Source organism: Leucoraja erinacea, chromosome 9 (genome assembly GCF_028641065.1).
Source record: "Leucoraja erinacea ecotype New England chromosome 9, Leri_hhj_1, whole genome shotgun sequence".
NCBI lineage: Eukaryota > Metazoa > Chordata > Chondrichthyes > Rajiformes > Rajidae > Leucoraja > Leucoraja erinaceus.
In genome coordinates, this window is record NC_073385.1 from 13,635,762 (window position 1) to 13,663,256 (window position 27,495).

The following is a 27,495-nucleotide window of genomic DNA, read 5'->3' on the forward strand; positions in this document are numbered from 1 at the left end:
AAAGATCACCGTCATTCGCAATGCGTGGCCCGCTATAGCATGCAGATGAGATTAGTTTATTTTAACATCATGTTCGGCACAGACAATGTGGACTGTAGGGCCCGTTCCTCTGCCGTGCTGTTCTATGCTTATGTTCATAAGTGATAGGAGCAGAATAGGGCCATTTGGCCCATCAAGTCTACTCCGCCATTCAATCATGGCTGATCTACCTCTTTCCCCCTCAACCCCATTCTCCGGCCTGCTCCCCATAATTCCTGACACCCGTACTAATCAAGGAGCTATCTATCTCTGCTTTAACAATATCCATTGACGGCCTCCGCAGCCATCTGTGGCAACGAATTCATGATCTATGAAACGTCGCCTATCCATTTTCTCCAGAGTCGCTACTTGACCCGCTGAGTTACTCCAGCATTTTGTGTCCATCTCCTTTGTTTAGATGAAGCTAGATCAATGTTCCGACTGTGGATTCGTAAAACTACCCTTGTGTTGCTCTCCCTCCCAAGGTACACCGTCGCTCTGCCAGGCACCTGCTGGATCTCTGCCGAGCCAACAGGGGCACCTTCATCAAGGTGGGCCAGCACCTGGGAGGCTTGGACTACCTGTTACCTGAAGAGTACACCAGCACCCTGAAGATTCTGCACAGCCAAGCTCCGCAGAGCAGCCTGCACGACGTCCAGCAAGTTATCCAGGAGGATCTTGGCAAAGAGGTATATATTTTATACATTTTTATCAATACTTTATTGATCCCCTCGGGGAAATTCAGGTGTCCAGAAGCCCCCAACCAACAAACCCACACATTCAAAACAAACGCAGACAGAAAATACATCAAATACAATGAGGACACTACCTGAGAGCAATAAATACTTAAAAAGACCAATAATTAACAATTAAAAATTGAAAAATGCAAAAATGCACCCCCCTACAGCCTAGCGGTCCGTATTATACAACCTAATGGCTGCAGGGGTGAAGGATCTCCTGAATCGCTCCGTTCTACAGGGCAGGGAGAGGAGCCGGTTGTTGTTCCGAGTGCTCTTTTGACCCTCCAGAATTACACGGAGGGGACGCCCGAGGTTTTTCCGGATGACCTGCACCTTGCGCCTCATATGCCTCTCAAGCACATCCATCCCAGGTTACAAGGGGACCTTTACTTTTAGACATTAGACTTTAGGGATGCAGAACGGAAACAGGCCCTTCGGCCCACCGAGTCCACGCCGTCCGGCGATCACCCCGTTACACCTGCACTGTCCTACACACTAGGGCCAATTTACAATTTAAGGAAGCCAATTAACCTGCAAACCTGTATGTCGTTGAAGTGTGGGAGGAAACCGGAGCACTCGGAGAAATCCCACGCAGTCACAGGGAGAACGTACAAAATCCGTACAGACAGCATCCGTAGTCGGGATCGAACCGGGTCTCTGGTGTTGTAAGGCAGCAACTCTATTGTTGCACCACTGCGCTGGGTCATTTGGTTTAATTTAGTTCAGTTTAGTTTATTGCCACGTGTACAGTTCAAAGCTTTTTGTTGTGTGTTATGACACTAGCCGATGTTATGAAGCACTTACAATATTATTTTAATTGAGGAGAATGTGTGTGTTCATAAGTTCATAAGTGATAGAAGTATAATTAGTCCATTTGGCCTATCAAGTCTATTTCGCATTTCAATCATTTGATCTATCTTTTCCTCTCAACCCTATTCTCCTGCCTTCTCCCTGACAGCAGTGCTAATCAAGAATCTATCTATCTCCGCTTTAAAAATATTCATTGACTTGACCTCCACAGTCTTTTGTGGCAATGAATTCCGCAGATTCACCAGCCTCAGCTCACAAAGTTGCTTTTTGTTGCCTGCCATTCAGTCAATGTTACGAGGCACTTACGATATTATTGTAATGGAGGAAATGTGTATAGAAATGCACAATAAAAATATATCTGCCCAAGATATCGACAGGATTATGTTTATTCACATATATCATTCCTATATAGAATCATAGAGTGATACAGTGTAGAAACAGGCCCTTCGGCCCAACTCACCCATACCGGCCAACAATGTCCCAGCGACACTAGTCCCACTTGCCTGCGCTTGGTCCATATCCCTCCAAACCTGTCCTATCCATGTACCTGTCCAACTGTTTCTTGAACAATGGGATAGTCCCAGCCTCAACTACCTCCTCTGGCAGCTTGTCCCATACACCCACCTATGTGGAAAAGTTGATATAATAAATGAATACGTAATATGTAGACCTACTATTTCCAATAGTTCTACTAATATATATATCTTACTATTGTTAATCCTTGTGCCTAATTAAAATGGTTTTGATTATTTATTGTAATTAGTTATTAATGTCAGGACTGGCTTTGTTCATTCCAGCACATTTAATTCAAACCCTCTGAATATTTATCTTATAATTGTTTTTTAATGTCACGAGTGGGTTAAGTAATGCGATGGTGTTGCAGAATTGACTGTGAAGCTGCCTCTTGAATATCATGTATTAAATTCCTGTTGACAATTAGCCGTGGAGCCACGGCGGACAAGCAGCAGGCAACGAGGGCTCAACTTCCTCATCTTCACAGAGGCAGGGGAAAAAAAGCAGCATGGTGGGATGGAAATGAGTGACAGATGGAAAACCAAGGGGCAGTGAGAGTGACGTGAAGGGAGGGAGGTGGGCGGGGGGGGGGGGGGGGGGGAGAAGGGGGATACCAAACGGAATGGGGCAGAAAGAATCAACAGAGTCAGAAGAGAGTGGAATTATCATAAAGATAGACACAAAATGCTGGAGTAACTCATCGGGACAGGCAGCATCCCTGGAGAGAAGTCAAGACCCTCACCCCCTTAAGGAAGAAGGGCCTCGACCCGAAACATTACCCATTCCTTCTCTGCAGAGATGCTGCCTGTCCCGCTGAGTTACTCCAGCATTTTGTGTCTATCTTCGGTTTAAACCAGTACCTGCAGTTCCTTCCTGCAGATTACGAAATTCTAGTAAAGACTGGCAAGCTATGAATTTACACTTGCTCGCATTGTAATGGTGAGTGAGACACACCTGCACACACACACACACACACACACACACACACACACACACACACACACAAACACACACACACACACACACGCACACACCCAGTCACTCCCACTCTGTCATGAACACACGCACAAACACACCGTCTCTCGCTCATGAACACACAGCACCTTGCTCTCCCTCTCTCATAAACAGGCTCTTTTTCTCTCTCTCATGAACACACACAGTCTCTCTCTCTCTCTCTCTCTCTCTCTCTCTCTCTCTCTCTCTCTCTCTCTCTCTCTCTCTCTCTCTCTCTCTCTCTCTCTCTCTCTCTCTCTCTCTCTCTCATACTCCCATACCCACGCACACACAAGCTCTTGGTTTTACACACACTCGCGCACACACATGGTCTCTCATAATCTCTCTCAGGCACACACACACACACACACACACACACTGAGCAGAGGGTGAACTACATGCCACTGATATATTCCACAACTGTTATAAAATGTCGGTCTGTGGGATAGTCATGTGTGTCGGGCAAGTGAGCGCAGGAAATGAAGCAGCGAATAGCCTCCATTATCAGGGGTAGTGAGACCCACAGGCCAGAAGCAATATAGTCTGGGGAATGGCCAGCACGGTGGCGCAGCGGTAGAGTTGCTGCCTTATAGCGTTTGCATCGTCAGAGACCCGGGTTCAATCCCGACTATGGGTGCCGTCTGTACGGACCTTGTACCTTCTCTCCGTGACCTGCGTGGGCTTTGAATGAAAATGTTATTCCTCAGATCCCGTCTAAATCGATTACCCTTAACATAAACCCATCCCTTGTAGATTTATACACCTGCTTTGTGATAAAGTTTCTCTCTGTCACTGTGTACAATGTATCCACAGCCCTGCGTTTACATGCTATGCCTCAGCTAATTAGCTCAGCTAATCCTCCTTCATGTCTACAAAGCCCTCAATGGGTTTGCCCCCTCCTACATTAAAAGTCTTCTCACCCACCACACCACCTCCAGGTCTCTCAGATCGGCCGACTTGGGGTTGGTGAATATCCCGCGGTCTAGGCATAAGCTCAGGGGCGACCGTGCCTTTGCGGTTGCAGCTCCAAGACATTGGAACAGCATCCCTCTTCCCATCAGAACTGCCCCCTCCATCGACTCCTTTAAGTCGACACTAAAAATCCATCTGTACTCCCAAGCCTTTCTTGACGTCCTCTGAGCGAGGGCTATATGTATGTAGTTTGTTTGTTATACTATTCTTATACAAATGTAAAGCACTTTGGCCAATGAAAGTTGTTTTTTAAATGTGCTATATAAATAAATGTGACTTGACTTGACTTGACTAATGTACACAAGTATTCCATACGTCTTCTTTTCCACCTTATCTAACTATGCTATTAGGCGATTTTTTAGGCAACTACAGGCGACTAGTTTGCGCTACATGTTTCGCCGGTGGTCACCAGGAGTAGTCCCCCTCAGTCGCGCAAAAAGTCTTAGCGTCTTTCTGGTTGCCGCTAAATTTTCAACATGTTTTCAGAATGGGCTTGTACACTCCGGAAGGATGAGAGGATATCTTATTGAAACATATAAGATTATTAAGGGTTTGGACACGCTAGAGGCAGGAAACATGGTCCCAATGTTGGGGGAGTCCAGAACCAGGGGCCACAGTTTAAGAATAAGGGGTAAACCATTTAGAACGGAGACGAGGAAACACTTTTTCACACAGAGAGTTGTGAGTCTGTGGAATTCTCTGCCTCAGAGGGCGGTGGAGGCCGGTTCTCTGGATACTTTCAAGAGAGAGCTAGATAGGGTCTTAAAGATAGCGGAGTCAGGGGATATGGGGAGAAGGCAGGAACGAGGTACTGATTGGGGATGATCAACCATGATCACATTGAATGGTGGTGCCGACTCAAAGGGCCGAATGGCCTACTCCTGCACCCATTGACTATTGTCAATTGTTGTCGCCAGGTTAACGTAGGTTGTCGCCAGTTTTTTTACCAAGTGGGACAGGCCCATATCTCCTTCTCTGGGATCCTTGGTCTGGTAGACTGAGGTACTTCTGTTCCTCAATACTCCCCGTGGGCTATACCATTATGTATGTTCTACCCTTATTATATTGTAGGTATGTTACAAAACCTACCTGAATCGTCATTGGGAATCTGCCCTCAGCCATGTCGGCGATTTTGGCGCTGTTTGGAGGGGGCGGGTTTAAAACGCGATTTTTACTAGGCTGTACTAATCGCACATGTTCAGCCTAGTAAATCATTAACGAAAAATCGCTGCAAGACCCGGTCGCAAAAGGTATTATTAGTTTTATAGGCCTCGATAATATAGTTATAATAGTTTTAAAATTACTCTCTGATTTCGTAACCTCTCGCAGCCCCAGGGTTTTATAAAGCAAACAATTAAAGGTATGTACCTTATTTTTACATTAAATGGGGCATATATATAACCCTGAATATCAAGTTATCTATAACGAATAGTTCATTTTGGGCTTTTTATATCCCGCAGTATTTTTCTCGGCATTTGAGGGCACTAATCCAGCGCTATGTCAACGTTCTAAACCAGCGCGTTCCACATGAACCCACTAGAAAGCCGATTTAAATGGGCATTTATTTACAGCAATTGAACACTAAATTCCTTCCATTTGGCCTATAAATTAATGTAAATTAGATATAAAAATCATGTTATATTGTGAATTATTTGTGAATAATCTTTGGACACTTAGGCTATTTAAAAATGTTAATCTTTCCTTAAGAAATGGGCGTTTGACTATCCAAGATCACAGCTTTTTTGTAATGTCCATTGAAAATCAATAGGGAACAAGATGCTAATTTCCGAGTATGAAAATGGTCATAACTTTTTTAATACTTGAGATATGAAAGTGAATTTGGTGTCAAATTAAACTTATTGTTATGCTTTATCTGATGGGATAAATTGCAGACTTGATTTTTTAAATCTCAAAATTTTGTAACATTGCTATATATTGGCCCTCCCAAAGCAATCACCTCACACTTATTAACATTAAATTCCATCTGTATTTCTCTGCCCACTTTATCAAGTGATCAATACTAGTTTGTAACCGATTTGTGGAGAATGCATCCATAGTATCTGAGTGTGTGTCTCAACATAAAGGCATTGTATCTATTTCTGAGACCCACTGCATCTTAATATGTGTATGTATATTGTGCATTTGACCTAAAATATGGTGCTGTGTGTGTGTGTGTGTGTGTGTGTGTGTGTGTGTGTGTGTGTGTGTGTGTGTGTGTGTGTGTGTGTGTGTGTGTGTGTGTGTGTGTGCGCTCATGTGCATCTGCGCATAAGTATTTAGTGATCCACTGTACCCGCGTGTGTGTTTGTGTATTTTTGTGTGTGCGACTGCCCTGGCATATCTGGTGACACACAGTAGGGCTGCACAGGGCCCTACCGGTAGGGGTGCTGCCTTCCAGCGCCAGAGGCCCAGGTTCGATCCTGACCTCGGGTGCTGTCCGCACGGAGTCCGCAAGTTCTCCCTGTGGGGTTTCCGCACGGGTTTTCTCCGGGTGCTCCGGTTTCTTCCCACATCCCAAAGATGTGCACGTTTGTATGTTAATTTGGCTTTGGTAAAAGCTGTAAAATTGTTCCTAGTGCTAGTGTACGGGGTGATCGCTGGTCGGTGCGGACTCGGTGGGCCAAATGGCTCTGTATCTCTAAATCAAAGCAAAATCATGTATTTAAATGTTTGTATGCGTGTGGTATGTGTGTGTGTGTGTATGTGTGTGTGTGTGTGTGTGTGTGTGTGTGTGTGTGTATGTGTGTGTGTGTGTGTGTGTGTGTGTGTGTGTGTGTGTGTGTGTGTGTGTGTGTGTGTGTGTGTGTGTGTGTGTGTGTGTGTGTGTGTGTGTGTGTGTGTGTGTGTGTGTGTGTGTGTGTGTGTGTGTGTGTGTGTGTGTGTGTGTGTGTGTGTGTGTGTGTGTGTGTGTGTGTGTGTGTGTGTGTGGGGGTGTGTGTGTGTGTGTGTGTGTGTGTGTGTGTGTGTGTGTGTGTGTGTGTGTGTGTGTGTGTGTGTGTGTGTGTGTGTGTGTGTGGGTGTGTGTGTGTGTGTGTGTATCTGTGTGTGTGTGTGTGTGTGTGTGTGTGTGTGTGTGTGTGTGTGTGTGTGTGTGTGTGTGTGTGTGTGTGTGTGTGTGTGTGTGTATGTGTGTACGTGTGTGTGTGTGAGCATGTGCGTGCGTGTGTGAGCGAGGGTGTATGCATGTGTGCACTCGGCAGTGCCCTGTATCTGTGCCTGCAAAGGCCAGGATTGCTGGAGGCTGAAGAGGAAGGTTAAAGCCTGAATGTTATGATTGTACACCTTCGTTTTGATAGATGCTTTTCTGAAATCCAGGGCTTAGGCGAGTAGAAGGTGTTTATTTCTTACACCGGCTTCTCCATCAAATGGTGGAGAATATTTTCAGGCTACAAAGACATTGGGCTGCAGACTGCTGCTGGGAGCCAATCTACCTTCATTTATTTGATGTGCTGGAGTGTTCCGTTCACACTTCACTGACTCCAGCACAGCGACCATATAATTTCACAGTAAGAGCTCTTGTAGCTGCATCCACTCCCTCTTTAACCCTTCGCCTCCTCCTTGTTCTCAACTGCTGTCACAGGGCAGATGAGCACGGAAACAGGGTTCGGAACCTGAAGCCGTCACTCCCTCTCTCCCTCCACCCTACCCCACCCCTACTGCTTTTGCCGATCAATTTTGCTTACCTCCTCACCCTCTTTCCTCCTCCTTGGAAGTGCACCTCTGCTTCAGGTAGTTGGGGCTGTCGGTGTGTGTGCCACTGGAGGCTAGTGTTGCCAACTGTCCCGTATTAGCCGGGACATCCCCTATATTGGGCTAAATTGGTTTGTCCCGTACGGGGCCGCCCTTGTCCCGTATTTGACTGCTACTATTTGACGGGTCGAGGGGACTGTCGGGTCGGAGCGCCGCTTCCGGCCCCGCCTCACCTGTCCCGACGTAGTGCAGCCCATGGAGTGCAGCAGCAGCAGCAGCAGCGCCTAGCCCGTGGCCCCGTCGGTCAGCAGCCCGGCCAGCAGCCCGTCCTGCAGACCTTCGCTTACCGCCGATACCACCACCACCCCTCCTTCTCATGGCCGATCTTCGGTTCATGAGTTGCATGGGGCGCCGGACGCAGCCCGTGTCAAAACTCCTCAGCTGGCCCGCCGGCTGGGCTTTGTGTGCAGTCCAGCACCCGGGCCAACTCATCATTCACCCAGCCACGGCCGAGTCAGTCAACGAATTGCCGTTGAGAATCTGTCCCTTATTTTGACCTTTTGTTCCTTATTTGGGAGTGAGAAAGTTGGCAACACTACTGGAGGGGCAGGGCATCAAGCAGCACAACGCAGCAGGCCAAGTCCGGCCGCTGTAGCAACAGCCCGAGGTGGCTTCTTCCCCTCCATCCTCAGCCCTGTTGAATATTTCAATCAACATTATAAACAAATACTGAGGCTCTACAAGGCACTGGTCAGGCCGCATTTAGAGTACCGTGAGCATATTTGGGCCCCACATCTGAGGATGGATGTGCTGGCTCTGGAGAGGATCTAGAGGAGGTTTACAAGAATGATCCCAGGAATGAGTGGGTTAGCATATGATGAGCGTTTGACAGCACTGGGCCTGTACTCGCTGGAGTTTAGAAGGTTGAGGGGGGACCTCATTGAAACTTACAGAATAATGAAAGGCCTAGATAGAGTGAATGTGGAAAGGATGTTTCCACTGGTGGGAGAGTCTCGGACCAGAGGTCATAGCCTCAGAATTAAAGGGCGCTCTTTTAAAAAGGAGGTGAGGAGGAACTTCTTTAGTCAGAGGGTAGTTAATCTGTGCAACTCATTGCCACAGAGGCCTGTGGAGGCCACGTCAGTAGATATTTTTAAGGCAGGGATAGACAATTTCTTGATGGGAACGGGTGTCAAGGTTTATGGGGAGAAGGCTGGAAAATGGAGTTAAGTGGCAGAGATCAGCCGTGATTGAATAACGGAATAGACTCGATGGGCCGAATGGCCTAATTCTGCTCCTATAACTTGTGAACTTGTGAAATGCAACTCGAATGGCCAATCCATCTGTGAAGATGAGCAAAAGGTTCAGTAATGACTGAGTAATGAAGCGCTGTTTGCATTCCCCCTACGTAGAAGCAGGTGATCTTACTGAATGGGCTTGAAGAGGATGAGGTTGGAACATCCCGGTGACTGTAATCTTCGTCAGTACAAAAAATAGAAAGTCACTACTCATTATCTCATCGCTGTTTGTGCGATCTTATCGTGTGCAAAAAAAAGACACCAGGTGCCCACAGTGACTCAGCGGGTCAGGCAGCATCTCTGGAGAACACGGATAAGTGACGATTCGGGGATCGGGACCGTTCTTCAGAATGTTATGCTGGTATCTCGAATCACCGTGTGCAAATTGTCCACCACACTAAAATCCACGATTACTTTTCAAATTCGGTACTTTGGCCGCCCTTTCGTTTTAGCTCCTGCCTTTAACTTCAAGCGCAAATGCAATCAAACGTCAGCTGTGCGAGGGAGGAACCCGGGTCCAAAGAGAGCCAGTGCCCAAGGCCTGCATGTGGCACGGTGACCAGCAGGGGTCGCTGGGTGGCCATTGGAGGGAGGTAGCTAGCTCTCTTACCCTCTCCCCAGCAATCACTGAAGAAGCATCCTGACCCAAAACGTCACCTCTCCACATTCTCCAGAGATGCTGCCTGACCCGCTGAGTTACTCCAGCAATTTGCGTCTTTCTAGTTGCTGCTGCTCGATCCCCCACTCTTGGAACTTGCGGCCGTACAAGTGTCCAGAATAAGGTCCTGTAGTGAAGACTTGAAGACATCTCATACATAGTGAGTGAGTCTAAACTGGCATCTTGCTGCTTGAAATTCCTCTCCATTTACAAAGTTCTTTGTTGAACTGTATTTTCCAATTGATGCATTGCTATTCCCATCTTTTTCCACTTGCTCTACATAGTCATAGAGTCTTAAAGCGTGGAAACAGGCCCTTAGGTCCAACATGCCCACACCGGCCAACATGTCCCAATTGTACTAGTCCCACCTAACTGCGTTTGGCCCATATCCCTCTAAACCTGTCCTTGTCTAAATGTTTCTTAAACGTTGCGATAGTACCTGCCTCTACCATCTCCTCCGGCAGCTCATTCCATACACCTACCACCCTTTGTGTGAAAAAGATACCCCTCAGGTTCCTATAAAATCTTTCCCCTCCTTACCTTAAGTCTTTGTCCTCTGGTTCTTGATTCCTTTACTCTGGGCAAGAGACTCTGTGTGTCTAACCAATCTATTCCTCTCATGATTTCATACACCTCTATAAGATCACCCTTCATTCTCCTGCGCTCCAAGGAATAGAGTCCCAGCTTTCTCAACCTCTCCCTACAGCTCTGGCCCTCTAGTCCTGGCAATATCCTTGTAAATCTTCTCTGCGCCCTTTCCAGCTTGATGACGTCTTTCCTGCGACATTTCTTTGCCTAAAAAAGAACACGGTACTCTAGATGCGGCCTCACCAACGTCATGTACAAATGCAACGTGACCTCCCAGCTTCGAAACTCAATGCTCTGACTTCTTGCGCTAATTATTTTGAGGTGTTGTTGAAGCAGGTGTCTTATATTTTTAGTCAGCGTTTAATCACACGATTCCTGGCTCCCAGACCAGTTGAGGCCTTGAGGGGAAAGGAAAATAATTTGAGAAACATTTGATAAGGGAAGTTAAATGACTTTTATTGAAAAGAACAATTTATCTGAGAGAGTGTGGAATAAATTCCTTTTATCTCCAGTCCACACAGAATGAACAATCGGTGTTTTACAATGAGAAGGGGAATTTTGACCTACACCAGTCACAGGGATAGAGAGGGAGAGAGGGAGGTATCTTTGTTCCGAGTGTAATGCTTTCAGGGGTGTGCATTCACTGACTGGGCTCCACTGCTGCAGATTGTATTTCCCGCTTGGACAGCTTGGTGAACCTCGGACTATCCTTGATCAGACTTTGACTCAGCGGGTGAGGCAGCATCTCTGGAGAGAAGGAATGGGCGACATTTCGGGCCGAGACCCTTCTTCAGACTGATGTCTGTGGAGGGGGTGGGACAAAGATAGAATGTAGGTGGAGACAGTACGACTAGTGGGAGAACTGGGAAGGGAAAGGGGATGGAGAGAGAGGGAAAGCAAGGGCTCTCTGAAGTTAGAGAAGTCAATGTTCATACTGCTGGAGTGTAAACTACCCAAGCAAAATATGAGGTGCTGTTCCTCCAATTTGCGCTGGGCCTCACTCTGACAATGGAGGAGGCCCAGGACAGAAAGGTCAGATTGGGAATGGGAGGGGGAGTTAAAAATGCTGGGCCACCGGGAGATCAGTTAGGTTGAGACGGACTGAGCGGAGGTGTTCTGCAAAACGATCACTGAGATTTCTCTCCAGAGATGCCGCCTCACCCTCTGTTACTCCAGCTTTTTGTGGCTACCTTCGATTTTACCAGCATCTGCTGTACTTTCTTACACACTTGATCGGACTTTGCTAGCTTTAACTTGCACTAATCGTTATTCTCTTATCATGTCATTTGTCACTCTCCATGTATCACTGTGGATGGCTCGATTGTAATCGTGTCTTGTCTTTCTGCTGACTGGTTAGCACGCAACAAACACTTTTCACTGTACCTTGGTACACGTGACAGCAAACTGAACTAAAATAAACTAAACAACCAAGAAGACGACACGGTTTCAAACTATTTGGAGCAGGGTATAAAATCACGAGAGGAATAGATCGAGTAGACACACAGAGTCTCTTGCCCAGTGTCGGAGAATCGAGAACCAGAGGACATAGGTTTAAGGTGAAGGGGGAAAGATTTAATAGGAATTTGAGGGGTAACTTTTTCACACAAAGGGTGGTGGGTGTATGGAACAAATTGCCAGAAGAGATAGTTGAGGCAGGGACTATTGCAAAGTTTAAGAAACAATTAGACAGGTACATAGATAGGACAACTTTGGAGGGATATGGGGCAAGCACGGGCAGGTGGGACGAGTACAGATCGGACATGTCGTTCCATACACCCACCAACCTTTGTGTGAAAAAGTTACCCGTCAGAGTCCCGTTAAATCTTTTCCACTTCACCTTAAACCTGTGCCCTCTGGTCCTCGATTCCCCTACTCTGGGCAAGAGACTCTGTGTGTCTACTCGATCTATTCCTCTCGTGATTTTATACCGTGCTCCAAATAGTTTGAAACCGTGTCGTCTTTTTTCCCTCACCTCCCCACTGCCGAGTGGTGGCCAGATATTGCCAGGAGCGTTCAAGCAGGCATTCAGCTCCCAGCTGCAAAGGAAGGCCGGCCGTCTAATCAATCTAGTGGGACCTCCAGTCCTCGAGGATTAGCCCAGAGTCTCTGGTAATTGAAGCTTAATCTCTGGAACACTGTCGCGAGCAACTCCAGAGAATAGAAATCCCGGGGGCATTAGTAGCAGAGTTAGCTTGCTTTCATATCCTTTAAGCACTCATATTTATTAATTGAAACGCTCAGTTCAGTTTAGTTTATTGTCTATATTTTAGTAAATGTATGGCGCCCACACATTTCACTGTACCAAATGGTACATGTGACAAATAAATGTATCTTGTATCTTGTATATCGCCACCTGTACCGAGGTGCAATGTGAAGCTATTTTTTAAATGCATTGCTATCCAGTCAGCGGAAAGACTATACAGCTGCTCCTCGACCTACGATGGGGTTACGTTCCGATAAACCCATCGTAAATAGACAATAGACAATAGGTGCAGGAATAGGCCATTCGGCCCTTCAAGTCAGCACCGCCATTCAATGTGATCATGGCTGATCATCCCCAATCAGTACCCCGTTCCTCCCTTCTCGCCATATCCCCTGGCTCCGCTATCTTTAAGAGCCCTATCTAGCTCTCTATTGAAAGTATCCAGAGAACCGGCCTCCGCTGCCCTCCAAGGCACAAAATTCCACACTCACAACTCGAAGCATCGTAAATCAGCCATGATCATATTGAATGGTGGTGCAGGCTCGAAGGGCCGAATGGCCTACTCCTGCACCTATTTTCTATTTCTACGTTTCTCTGTGTGAAAAAGTGTTTCGTCATCTGCGTTCTAAATGGCTTACCCCTTATTCTTAAACTCTGGCCAGAACCAGGGGCCACAGTCTTAGAATAAAGGGGAGGCCATTTAAGACTGAGGTGAGAAAAAACGTTTTCACCCAGAGAGTTGTGAACTTGTGGAATTCCCTGCCACAGTGGAGGCCAAATCACTGGATGGGTTTAAGAGAGAGTTAGATAGAGCTCTAGGGGCTGGTGGAATCAAGGGATATGGGGAGAAGGCAGGCACGGGTTATTGATTGGGGACGATCAGCCATGATCACAATGAATGGTGGTGTTGGCTCGGCGGGCCGAATGGCCTCCCCCTGCACCTATTTTCTATGTTTCTATGCCAATGGATGGACAATGAAAATTTCGAAAATATCGTGTTGAAAACGTAAGTCGAAGCTTCGTAAATCGGGGAGCATCTGTACATGATTACAATCAAGCTGTCCACAGTGTACAGACTCAGGATAAAGGGAATAATGTTTAGTACGGATCCCCTTCCCAATGTCCCACCTCCACTCACACCTATATCTCCCCTCCCCCTTCCCTCCACCTACATTCATTCCTCTGGCTTCACAATTTGCAACTCTTCAATTATTTTGTCACACATCTTTTTTTTCATCTCTGGCCTTCGTTCAACCATTTGTCTTTCAAGCCCCCCTCTCGCTTGTGTTCACCCATTATCCACCACGCTTTGTCTTGCCCCTCCTCTGTCCTGCTCACCCCCCCCCCCCCCCGCACCCCACAACCAGTCTGAAGAAGGGTCCCGATCCGAAACGACACTGAACCATGGTCTCCAGAGATGCTGCCTGACCCCCTGTGTTACTCCAGCACTTTGTGCCTCTATACCCAACCAGGGTTCCTACTCATTAGTTCATAAGTTCTTGGAGAAGAATTAGGCCACTCAGTCCATTATGTCTACTCCATTATTAAATCATGGCTGATCTACCTTTCCCTCTCAACCCCATTCTCCAGCCTTCTCCCCATAACCCCCGACACTCGTACATACTAATCACTCCTACATTGATCCTGTTTTGTTTGTGGGTTCCCAGATTGGATCTATATTTGGAATGTGGTAAATAAGGGATGAATCTATTGAAGCAACTAAGGTTCCAAAGGAGCCTGTGCTCGGATGTTTGCATCAGTGGGAGAATCTCAAACAAGTTATAAGATTAAGGATGGACAATTAAAAGTATGCTGGTCAGGAGCGACTTCTTGTAGAGGGTGATGAGTCTCTGGAATTCTCTATCCCAGAGAGCAGTGGAGATGAGAACATTATGGGCTTGTCCCACTTAGGTGATTTATTTAGGCGACTGCCAGCGACTAGGCCAATGGAATTCACCGGTCGTCACCTGGCGACAACGTATGTCACCTGGCGACAACCTATGTTAACCTGGCGACAACCTACGACCACCTTCGACAACCTACGACAGCCTAAATTGTCGCCACTGTCGCCGGAAAATTTTCAACGTGTTGAAAATTTTTCGGCAGTCGCCTGTAGTTGCCTAAAAAATCGCCTAAGTGGTACAGGCCCATTAGCTAGCAATGTTACAAAATTTTGAGATTTTGAAAATCAAGTCTGCAATTTATCCCATCAGACAAAGCATAAAAAGAAGTTTAATTTGACACCTAATTCACTTTCATATCTTCGGTATTTAAAAAGTTGTGGCCATTTTCATACTGAGAAATTAGCATCTTGTTCCCTATTGCTTTTCCATTTACTTAACTCAAAAGCTGTGGAGAACCGAATTAAATTTTCAGTTATTATAGATAAAGTTAAACGCTAAAACAAATAGTAAATACCCAACAAGAAATTCATATTCATCGGTTTCATCAAATCAATTTAATCAATTTCATCTAAATTCAATTACTAGATCTAAACATCTATAAATTTCTCAAGAAAAGGTTGACATTTTTAAATAGCCTAAGTGTCCAAATAACATTCACACAAGAATTCACAATATAACATGATTTTTAAATCTCACTGTCATTAACTTATAGGCCAAATGGAAGGAATTTAATGTTTAATTCCCATAAATTAATCCAGAAACATCCACTCAAAATATAATCAAAATTATTGTTTTTTGCACAATACATGTGACTCAAACTGTTGTGAATATTTAGTTTAAAAATAATGATCATGGATAGAGAATAAGACAAAATATAGACAATTTAGATGGCTTATGACATGATTGTCCAAAAAAAAGAGCATTTAAATCATCTTGCGAGTGTGTGATTCCGGAACGCGATCGATTGGAACGTTGCATTTGCGGTGAATTTGAACCCCATATCGGCAGGAAAGATACTGCCGGTTCGTATGGAGACCCAATAACATTTTCGCAACGTAAAATTAGATTAAAGCCATCCCAAGAAACAAGATTATATGTGACATATACAACTTACTCTTTGTTTTGTCTCGTTCTTGCGATCCATCACGTTGTAGGCGTTAGAAGTCGTCTTTTATTTTAATCCAATTAGCAAATTAAAAAATAAATAAACCGGGAACGTAAATCCGATCGATTTTTCTTCATCAGCTAGCAGCCCGAGGAAATCCGCCTCCGACAGGCAGTACAAAACTACATTTTAATCCCGTCCCCCTCCCCCCCCCAAAGGCGCCAGAGTCGCGCACACGGCCAGTGGCAGAACTGCAGCGCCGCAGAAGGTAGGTTTTGTAACATCGCTACATTAAGGGTATTTAATAAAGAGGTAGATATACTTTTGAAATCTCAGGGAGTTGAGGCCTAGGGATGAAAGATTTTGGGTGGCAGCAGTGGCTCAGTGGTAGAGTTACTGCCGTACAGCGCCAGAGAACCAGGTTCGATCCTGACTATGGATGCTGTCTGTACGGAGTTTGTACGTTCTCCCCATGACATGGGTGATATTATCCGGGATCTCCGGTTTCCTCCCATGCTCCAAAGACGCACAGGTTTGTAGATTAATTGGCTTGGTATAAATGTAAACTGTCCCTAGCGTGTGTAGGATAGTGTTATTGTGCTGGGATCATTGGTTGGCACGGACTCAGTGGGCTTAAACTAAAGAGGAGATATGAGTTGGAGCAGATCAGCCATCACCATGTTGAACATCAGGGCAGGCTCACTCCCATTCCCATTAGATGAGGGGCAACTATTTCACACAGAGTATACTGAGCATGAGATAGACACAAATGGGTATGGATCAGAAAGGTGTGATGGGATATGGGCTAGATATAGGTTGGTAGGTCTAACTCGGTCAGCATGGATTAGTCGGGCCGAAGGGCCGGTTTCCATGCTGTGTAGCTCTATGCTTCTATGTGTCGGAAAGAACTGGTTTAAATCGAAGGTAGACACAAACTGCTGGAGTAACTCAGCGGGACAGGCAGCATCTCTGGAGAGAAGGAATGGGTGACGTTTCGGGTCAAGACCCTTCTTCAGACTGATGTCAGGGGAGGGGACGGGACAAAGATCATCAGTCCAAAGATCATCACTTTCGACCCGAAACGTCACCCATTCCTTCACTCCAGATGTGCTGTCTATGCCTCTATGTTCAGGCAAGCATGAAAGATCCCCTTCCGTAAAGGTCATTGAAGAACCCCGATGGGTTTTTACAGCAACCCATTAGTTTCATGGACATCATTACTGATGATAGCTTTTTATTCTAGATTTGTATAATTAACCGGGTCTCCAGCTGATCTCCGGATCATTAACAAGGCTTCTTGATTACAAGTCCGTGGATATAAGCCCATGGATGATGTGCGTTTGGTGTGCGCCTTGCGAGATAATTGCTGGCTGGGACATCACTTCTTATTGTTACAGTGACTCAGTTTTTAACTCTGCCACTACCTGTCCGTGGCAAACAAGGGCAGGACGCAGGATAAATGACTGAAGGTAATAACGAGAATAATTAATCTAAATAAATGCCACAGAAGGCTGTGGAGGCCAAGTCACTGGGGAATTTTTAAAGCGGAGATTGACATTCTTGATTAGTATGGGTGTTGACAGTTATGAGGAGAATGGGGTTGAGATGGAAAGATAGATCAGTCTTGATTGAATGGCGGAGTAGACTCGATGGGCCGAATGGCCTACTGCTGCTCCTATGACTTATCAGTTTAGTTCAGTTTAGCGATACAGCGTGGAAACAGCCTCTTCAGCCCTCCGAGTCCGCGCCGACCAGTGTTCCCCGTACACTAGCACTATCTTAAACAGTGGGGACAATATACAATTTTTACCAAAGCCCCAAAGCCTACAATTAGCCTACAAACCTGTACGTTTTTGGAATGTGGGAGGTCCCGGAGAAAACCCACGTGGTCACGGGGAGAACGTACAAACGCCGTACAGACAGCACCTGCAATCAGCATCGAACCCGGGTCCCAGGCTCTGTAAGGCAACAGCTCCACCGCTGCGCCACAGTGAAATCTGAAAGTAATCAAAATGTTGCACGGATGTTTTTCAGCATCTATGGAGGGAAGGAATAGTTGACGTTTCGGGTCGAGACCCTTCTTCAGGCTGATGTGAGGGTGGGGGGGGCGGGAAGAAGAAAGGAAGAGGTGGAGCCAGTGGGCTGAGGGAGAGCTGGGAAGGGGAGGAGAAAGCAAGGACTACCTGAAATTAGAGGTCAATGTTCATACCGCTAGGGTACAAACTACCCAAGCTAAATATGGGGTGCTGCTCCTCCAATTTACAGTGATCCTCACTCTGGCCATGGAGGAGGCCCAGGACAGAAAGGTCGGATTCGGAATGGGAGGGGGATTTGAAGTGCTGAGCCATCAGGAGATCAGGTTGGTTATCACGACCCGAGCGGTGGTGTTCGGCGAAGCGATCGCCAAGCCTACGCTTGCTCTCACCAATGTAGAGCAGCTGACATCTAGAGCAGTGGATGCAATAGATGAGGTTGGAGGAGGTGCAGGTGAACCTCTGCCTCACCTGGAACGACTGCTTGGGTCCTTGAGTGGAGTCAAGGGGGGAGGTAAAGCGACAAGTGTAGGATTTCCTGCGGTTGGTCGGGAAAGTGCCCGGATAGGCGGTGGGCAATGGTAATGGTAACACAAGTAATGGTGTGGTGTTAGGCTGACAATCACATCATCCCCGCCATCCACTGCATTGCCTCCAGATTCAGTAAGTGTACAAAATGTACCAGAGACTATCTTCAACAGGCTTTGTCCATCTAAACATGCCCTGCCAGTTTAAGTGTTTCCACAATACACCCAGACAACTGTCAGCTACCGGGGTGAATGTCTTTTATCAGGAGATTTAATTGGTATTTTCAACATGATGAGATGCTTTGAGATGGTAAGTGAATAATGGAGGACAACTTCCACCACTGACAAAGGGCAAGGATTGAAGATTACCTCAGAGCTATGAAAGGGAAAGTTAGATTTTTTGTAACAGGATATTTATAACACCCTTATTAGAATACGGAACACTTTGATCATGAATAGTCATTACAAGAAATGTACCAGATCGTATTTTCCAAGCAGTGGAACGGCATTTGTAAAGGAACATTGAGACTTATGCGGTAACTTTTCAGATCCTCTTGTATTAAAGATACCTCAGCTAATGGGTTCTCTGTGAAAACCACCCTCTCCTACTACTTTAATTGCCTCTGCCTTGTCACACCGTTTTGTGCTGAATATTCATCCAACTGAATGGGTATGTCCAAACCCATTGGCTTCAATAAGGTCCTGAACCGAAACGTCACCGATCCATGTTCTCCAGAGATGCTACCTGACCCTTTGAGTTAGTCCATTTAAGAAAGAACTGCAGATGCTGGAAAAATCGAAGGTTGACAAAAATGCTGGAGAAACTCAGCGGCTGAGGCAGCATCTATGGAAGGTCTCGACCCAAAATGTCACATATTCCTTTGCTCCACAGATGCCGCCTCACCCGCTGAGTTTCTCCAGCATTTTTGTTTACCTTTGAGTTACTCCTGTGCTTTATGTCTTTTTTTTGTAAACCGGCATCTGCAGTTCCTCTGTTGCCTCTATTGTCTTCGTCTCGGTCTTGGTACATTAGATTTTGTCAACACTGCTTCATTTACCAGGATGCTGCCTGACCTGCTGAATGTTTCCAGCCGTTTTCTGTTTTTATTTCAGAATTTCAGCATCTGCAGTTGAAAAAGAAAAGTTGTATCTTGCCTTCAGCTCCCTCGCCATGTCTTCATCCCTCAGCCTTCGCTGCTGAAACACCGATCCAAGCCCTTGCTTGTTCCAGATTCCACCGCTCCCTTGGCTTGCTTCTCTTAACTTTCAACTTCCATAAACCTTTGCTCAGCAACCCTTATCCAATCTTTACCATCCTTTCACCCACCACTCTGTCCTCTGCTGATCCTCATCTATCCAGAAGCGTTCAGACTTTAATCTGTTATTAGATACCTATGCCTCACCCTCATCTGTAACCTCATCCAGCTCTGTCCTCCAAGATCAAAGTGTTCCTCAACTTTTTTACGATGATGTTGCCAGGACTAGAGGGTGTGAGCTATAGGGAGAGGTTGAGTAGACTGGATCTCCATTCCATGGTGCGTAGGAGGATGAGGGGAGAATCTTACAGAGGTATACAAATTCATGAGAGGAAGAGATCGGGTAGATGCACACTGTCTCTAGCCCAGAGTAGGGGAATCGAGGACCAGAGGACATAGGTTCAAGGTGAAGGGGAAAGGATTTAATAGGAATCCGAGGGGTAACTTTTTCACACAGGGTGTATGGGACAAGCTGCCAGAGGAGGTAGTTGGGGCTGGGACTATCTCATTGTTTAAGAAACAGTTGGACAGGTACATGGATAGGACAGGTTTGGAGGGTTATGGACCAAGCGCAGGCAAGTGGGACTAGTGTAGCTGGGACATTGTTGGCCGGTGTGGTAGAGTTGGGCCAAAGGGCCTGTATCAACACTGTATTGACTATATGACTAACTTAGATATGGAACGTATCAGCCCTGAGCTACTATGTACCTCATTGTAGATCCTGGGATTATCTTTGATCAGACTTTACTGGACTTGTACTAATTGTTATTACGTTATTCCCTTATCACATATCTGTACACTCTGAGATATAACACAGAAACAGAGTGTTTCTCTGTGTTTCTCAGTGTTTCACAGAGCCCACCGAGTCCGCACCGACCAGCGATCACCCCGTACACTAGCACTAAGGACAATTTACAGATGCCAATTAACCTACAAACCTGCACGACTTTGACAGTGGAGGACAGAGGACAGCACGGTCTGGGAGGAAACCGGAGCACCCAGAGAAAACCCACGCAGTCACAGGGAGAACGTACAAACTCTATGTAGTCAGCATCCATTGTCAGGATTGAACCTGGGTCTCTGGTGATGTAAGGCAGCAACTCGTTACGTCAATGTGCCGCCCTAAGATGAGGCATCTTGATTGGCATTGACGAGTTGGGCCGAAGGACATGTTATAGTGTTGAATGGCCATGGCTTTATGATTCTAAGTGTGGAGATGTCTGAAATGCCAGACTCTGCTCCCCGGCAATTGATTCTCCCCCTGGCATCAATCTGTCTGAAACTTGAACATACTCTTATCAAATCTGCTGATATATATTCTACTCTGGGATGAGCTTCAAGTCATAGGTCCCTTTGGGTATTAGATTAAAGCCGGATTACCACCATCCAAACCCATCCTCAGCCTGAATATTTATAAATGTTTCCATATCCAACTCTCCCATTGCCGTAAATTTAGCAATCTCAGACACGGTATTGATTTCCTTGAGGATAAAGTAACAAGTATGAATCTAGAAGAGAGAACATACACTATCAAAGGAGGTAATTTATCCTGGCCCTGACGATGCAAGGTGCTGCCTCAGCTCTGGGCCAGCTGAGTGGAAGTCGGAGGCTGATGCTGGATGAATTATTCAAGGAGAGAACACTGACATTGGTTCACTCATCCTCCCAGCGGTCTCGGCGGCTTGTAGAAACAAGGAGCCGCAGGCGCCGGTTTACGCAAAAAGGCACAGAGTGCTGGAGTAACCCGGCGGGTCAGGCAGCATCTCTGGAGGACATGGATCGGTGACATTTTACGGGTCTGAGGAAGGGAAGGGTCCCGACCCGAAAAGTCACGTCACTGTCCCGGCCTAAGCGATCTCCCCTTCCCCTTCCCATTCCCACACTGACCTTTCTGTCCTGGGCCTTCTCCACTGCCAAAGTGAGGCCCAACATAAATTGGAGGAGCAGCACCTCATATTTCGCTAGGGCGGTTTACAATACCTGGGAGTCCACATCACAGAGGATCTGACATGGACATCACATGCTGCCGCACTGGTGAGTAAGGCAAGGCAGCGCCTTTACCACCTCAGGCATCTGAGGAAATTGAGAGTCTCTCTGAGGATCCTTCAGTGCTTCTACTCAGCGGCTGTGGAAAGCATCTTGTCTGGCAACATCACAATTTGGTTTGGGAACAGCTCAGCCCATGACAGGAAGGCTCTGCAGAGAGTAGTGGGTTCGGCCGAACGCACCATGGGAACTACACTCGCCCCCCTGCAGGAACTGTACACCAGGAGGTGCAGATCCAGAGCCAGCAACATTAGGGGGGACCCCTACCACCCCAGCAACGGACTGTTCCAGCTGCTACGGTCAGGCAAACGCCTCCGCTGTCACGCTGTGAAAACAGAGAGGATGAGACGGAGTTTCTTCCCACAGGCCGTCAGGACCGTAAACTCTTATCTCACCAGGGACTAATTTACCGTCCCAATTTCCTGTTGTGTTGTGTCTTTTTTAATTTGCTGTTTCTTTTTCTAATATGTAAATACTGATTCTGTTCTATTCTGTTCTGTCGTTTTTTGCATATTCCGTAGGCATTGCCACTTTCATTTCACTGCACATCTTGTATGTGTATGTGACAAATGAACCTGACATGACTTGAACCCAGCGGTCGAATATTGATTTCTCTTATTTCAAGTAACCATTGCATTCCCTCTCTCTCAGTCCTTAACCCGACCCCTAGTCGTCCGACTAACTTCACTGTCGTCCGGCTTAGTTTTAGTGTTTGTGTGCCTTCGTTATCATCTTTTCCAAAGCCAACAATGGACCATTGTGGGCTCTGCCTTTCATTGATCATCGGTGCTGGGTTTGATTTGATCTTATCATACATACCTTTCATTCGTTTGTTCTTGGCACCTTTTCATGCCTCGAGTTTTCCTCTCCCCTGACTCCAAGTCTGAAGAAGGGTCACAAACCAAATCGCTACCTGCTCCTTTTCTCCAGAGGTGCTGCCTGACCCGCTGAGACACTCCAGCATACGTCGTGTCCTCTTGACTCAGAGGCCTGTGTGGAAACAATACTGGTGGGATCTCTCCATTTGCAGTGAGGGCTCTGCTGAGGGAATTGCACCACAGTACCATCTATCACTTTGCTTGCTTTCACTATGTTCTTCTTATCGAGTCCACACACCAGATTGGAAGTTGCTCAGCCAATTCTTGTGCGTGGTGGTGTAAGGATTGGTGGAAACAGGGCCGTGACGTGAACGCTCTCTCCTTGACCCCATCACTATGTTAACAAAGCTCGACTACATTTTTGTCTCTGCTGTCGAAACTCTCCCATCCCTTTGTCACCTAGGTTTAAGGTGAAGGGGGAAAGATTTAATAGGAATCCGAGGGGTGACCTTTTCACACAAAGGGTGGTGGGTGTATGGCTGCCAGAGGAGGTAGTTGAGGCTGGGACTATCCCAACATTTAAGAAACAGTTTGACAGGTTTGTGGAGAGTTGTGGGCCAAACGCAGGCAGGTGGGACTAGTGTGGATGGGACATGTTGGCTGGTGTGGGCAAGTTGGGCCGAAGGGTCTGTTTCCACGCTGTATTATTCTGTGACTAGGACTCTACCTCAGGTCCTTGGTTACTCCAGTACCTGACTGACTCAACCCTCTGTAGACTTGAGATCACCCCAAGCATCTGCTGACGACAGCATAACTCAAACCCATCACTCTTTCCCCCAGAATGCTGCCCGGATTAGAATGTATTAGCTATAAGGAGAGAAGATAGACACAAAATACTGAACTCAGCGGGTAAGGCAGCATCTCTGGAGAGAAGGAATAGATGACGTTTCGGGTCGAGACCCTTCTTCCACGATTTCAAGGGAAGAAAGATTCCTACCAGAAATGCCACCTATTCCTTTTCTCCAGAGATGCTGCCTGCCCCGCAGAGTTGCTCTAGCATTTTGTGTCTGCCTTCAGTATAATCCAGCATGTGCAGTTCCTTGCTACACAGCTATAAGGAGAGGTTGGACTCTTTCCTCGACTGCTTTCTTTGGAACGTCAGAGATTGAGGCGAGAGCGGACAGAAGTGTATGAAATGACGAGAGACATAGATAGCGTAGACGGTCAGAACCTTTCCCCCAGAGGTGGAAATGTCAAAGACTAGACGGCTTAGCTCTAAGGGACTCATTGCCCTATCCTGGCTTCCAGTTAAGCAGCGCTGTGAATTTCAAATGATCATTCCTGACTTCAAATCCCTCTGGGCCCTGCCCTCCCTGTCTTAGTGACCTCCAAGTGGTTTTGTCCCCGCAGAGTTCTGCACAGCTCTATTCCTGGCTTCTCCGCCATGACTTTAATCGGTCATGCCTTCAAGCTGCCACGTTCGCAAGCTCCTGCGCCTGTCTCTCTCCTTCGCTCTCCCCTTTAAAAGTCTCATTCAGGGCATCACGGTGGGATGGGGAACACGCAGCATATCAATAAGCATTGTGGCCCACTGCAGTACGTCCATGTTAAATAAGTTCACATCTATCACATCCGCGCTTTGCCGCCGTCTTCTAACATTGGCCGTTCAAAGCTGCACGGTGGCACAGCGGGTAGAGTTGCTGCCTCACAGCACCAGAGACCCGGGTTCGATCCTGACTACGGGTGCTGTCTGTACGGAGTTCGTACGATCTCCCCGTGACCATGTGGGCTTTCTACAGGTGCTCCCACACTCTCCAAAGATGAACAGGTTTGTAGGTTAATTGGTTTCGGTAGAAATGATAAATTGTCCCCAGTGTGTGTAGGATAGTGCCAGCGTATGGGGTGATCGCTGGTCTGCACAGACTCGGTGGGCCGAAGGGCCTGTTTTCATCCTGTGACTCTAAAACTAAAACTGAACAGGTTTACAGGCTTGGCTAAAAATTGTAAATTGTCAGCAGTGAGTAGGATAGCGCAGGTGCACATGATGATCGCTGGTCTGCACAGACTCGGTGGGCCGAAGGGCCTGTTCCCACGTAGTATCTCTGAAGTCTAAAGCCTACTCGTCGATCACAATCACCTTAATAATCTCCTAATGTCACATTTTGTTTCATAACGTTCCCATGGGCTGCTTTGTCAAGTACACTGTTGTTGTCAGAGTTTAATCTTGTGTGTAACAGCAGACACCTGCCTCCCTTCTACCCCCATGCCGTGTTTGGGCAGGAGTCAGTGACAACCAACCAGCTCAGATAGAGCAGACAAAATGTGTGGGAAGGAAGCGCAGATGCTGGGTTTAAACCGGAGGTAGACACATAAAGCTGGAGTAACCTAGCGGGACAGGCATCACCTCTGGAGAGAAGTTATGTGTGACGTTACGGGTCGAGACCCTCCTGCAGATTGAAAGTCACGGGAAACGGGATAGAGCAGAGACGGGTAGCCATTGCAGCCGGTCACGTCAGCAATGGTGCTGGACTGGTGGACATCACAACCAGTCACGTCAGCGGGAAATTGGGACGGAGAATTATCACAACCTATCGGCTCAGCTCCGAGAGAAGACTGGTAGCGATCGCAATCAATCAGATCTTCTAATTTAACATAATGAACGGGTGATAACCATAGATCATCGTTGGTTTTTGCAAATCTTCCATTCATTTGTTCTATGTTCCTCCTCTGTCTCTCGTTTCCCTCTCCCTGACTCTCAGTCTGAAGAAGGATCTCGACCTGAAACGTCACCTATTCCTTTTCTCTCCATCCCCTCCCCCTTCCCAGTTCTCCTACCAGCCTTACTGTCTCCAACTACATTTTATCTCTGTACCGTCCACTCCCCTGACATCAGTCAGAAGAAGGGTCTTGACCCAAAACATCACCCATTCCTTCTCTCCAGAGATGCTGCCTGTTCCGCTGAGTTACTCCAGCGTTTTGTGTCTATCTCAGGTTTGTAGGTTAATTGGCTTCGATTGAAATTGTAAATTGTCCCTAGTGTGTGTAGGATAATGCTAGTGTTTGGGGATAGTAGGTCGTTGGGCCGAAGGGCCTGTTTCCACACTGTATCTCTAAAACTGAAACTAAAAACGATATAAACAAAAGATTAATTGAAAGCAGTGGCGCAGCGGTAGAGTTGCTGCCTCACGGCGCCAGAGACCTGGATTCAATCCTGACCATCGGTGCTGTCGGTGCGGAGTCTGTACGTTCTCCCTGGTGGGTTTTCTCCGGGTGTTTTCCCGGAGTCCGGATCAGAACAAGGTCGTCGAGCAGGAGAAGCAGGAATCACCGATGGGGAGCAGTGAGAGAGGGTCTCACAGAATTCCTGTCAGAGAGAGGAGAACTTGTTCAATGTAAGTATACCTTGAGGAGGTTTTGCAGTAAAAAGGAGATACAAGGAACTGGAGGTGCTGGTTTATAAAAAATACAATACAAGACAATACCAGACAATACAATAATACTTCATTAGCAAAGTATGTTTTGCAACATACGAGGAATTTAATTTGCCAAGTCAGTCATACCAATAAAAAGCAGCGGAACACACGAAACACATTTGAACATAAACATCCACCACAGTGACTCCTCCACATTCCTCACTGTGATGGAAGGCGAAAGTAAAAAGTTCAATCTCTTCCCTTTTTTGTTCTTCCGCGGTCGGGAGCCTCGAGCCTTCCGTTGATGGGACGATCTTACTCCCGATTACTCCTTGTTGGGGCAATCAAGCTCCTGCATCAGGGGGGAATCACAGCTCCCCCGCGCCGGTGATTGGACCCCGTGTCGGGGCTGGCCGAAACCTTCTGCGTCGTTGGAGCTCCCGACATCTACGGTCTCTGCTCGAGACTGCGAGCTCTCGATGGTAAACCCCGCAGGCCGCGAGTTGGAGCGATCCCAGGCAAGGGATCGGCCCCGATGGTAAGTCCAAGCCCCCGCGGTGGGGATCAAAGTCAGTCCTGATTGAGGTCTCCAGCTCCACGATGTTAGGCCGCAGAGCGACCGGAGATACGACCTGGAAAGTAATCGCATCTCCGGCAGGGTAAGAGGTTGAAAAAAAAGTTTCCCCCTCCCCCTCCCCCACATAAAACAAACCAGAGAACATTTACACAAACTTTTAAAACACACTAAAAATAACAAAGAAAGACGAAAAGACAGACAGACTGTTGGCGGGGCTGCCAATTGTGAGGCGCCCCTGATGGTGAAATATGACAGCAAGAACTGGAGTAACACATCGAGTCAGGCAGCGACTGTAGTGAACATGGAGAGGTGATGTTTTAGTTTAGGAACCTTCATCAGACACAGCCTGATGAAAAGTCTTGACCTGAAACGTCACCTATTTTTTCTCCAGAGATGCTGTCCGACCCGCTGTGATACTCCATCATTTTGTGTCTATCTTCGTTGAAAACCAGCATCTGCAGTTCCATCTTACACAAATAACTTCAGCTGTTGAAAATGAGAAATCAATGCAGAAAATGCTGGAGACACTCAAGCTGAAAGATCACCGACCTGAAACATTAACTCTTGCCTCCATCTCCACAGATACCGCCTGACCTGCTGAGTATTTTCAGTTTTGTTAAAAAGCTCCTGGATGTTGCCTTTTGTTGCCTTTCTGAAAGATAACCAGTCAACAGTGTGAAGCATTATTTGCTTTTATTTCTTTACAACTCAGTTATGGATTACCTGAGGCAGCACGCTTTTAACTTGGCAGGGGGTGCGTTTGACAATGAAGTGGAAGGATATGCGTTCATTGCAGTACCAGTCAGCACCAGAAGGTGGCCTGAAATGCTTTGGATAAAACATTGCTGTTAGAATACAACAGTGAAGTTTCTCACTATCTTGGTGAATCTGACAATAGTAAATAATAGTAAACCAACCAACACAAGAGTCAATTTGTGCAATGCAAACTCCCACAGACAGTGTTAAAATAAATGGCCAGCTCATCTGTGCTCAATGATTAAAAACTCCTGGAGTAACTCAGCGGGTCAGGCAGCATCTCTGGAGGACACGGATAGGTGATGTTTCGTGTTTCGGACAACTTAATTTACTTGGGCACTTGGTGGTTTATTTGTAGCCTATCCTTGTACTCCAGAGATGCTGCTTGACCCATTGAGTTACTCCAACACTTTGTGATTTTTTTGTAAACAAGCATCTGCAACTCCTTGTGTCCCCATTGTTACATTTAATGATGTCGGGTAAGAAATAAATATGAGGCCAGTACTTCCTTATTCTTCAATGTGGACATGATCGGGTGTGATTTAAAGTTTAATCCAAACATTCACATCTCCAACAG

At 46.7% G+C, this 27,495-nt stretch overlaps 1 protein-coding gene across 2 annotated transcripts in view; it reads left to right on the top strand.

Moving 5' to 3' along the window:
* The window catches only part of adck1 (aarF domain containing kinase 1), a 453,257-nt gene that overhangs the window by 121,943 nt on the left and 303,819 nt on the right, over nt 1–27,495 (top strand). For both annotated transcript variants that reach the window (XM_055640181.1, XM_055640180.1), the window contains exon 4: nt 504–707. In XM_055640181.1, coding sequence (XP_055496156.1) covers nt 504–707 — 204 coding nt within the window. The remainder of the gene's footprint in view (nt 1–503; nt 708–27,495) is intronic.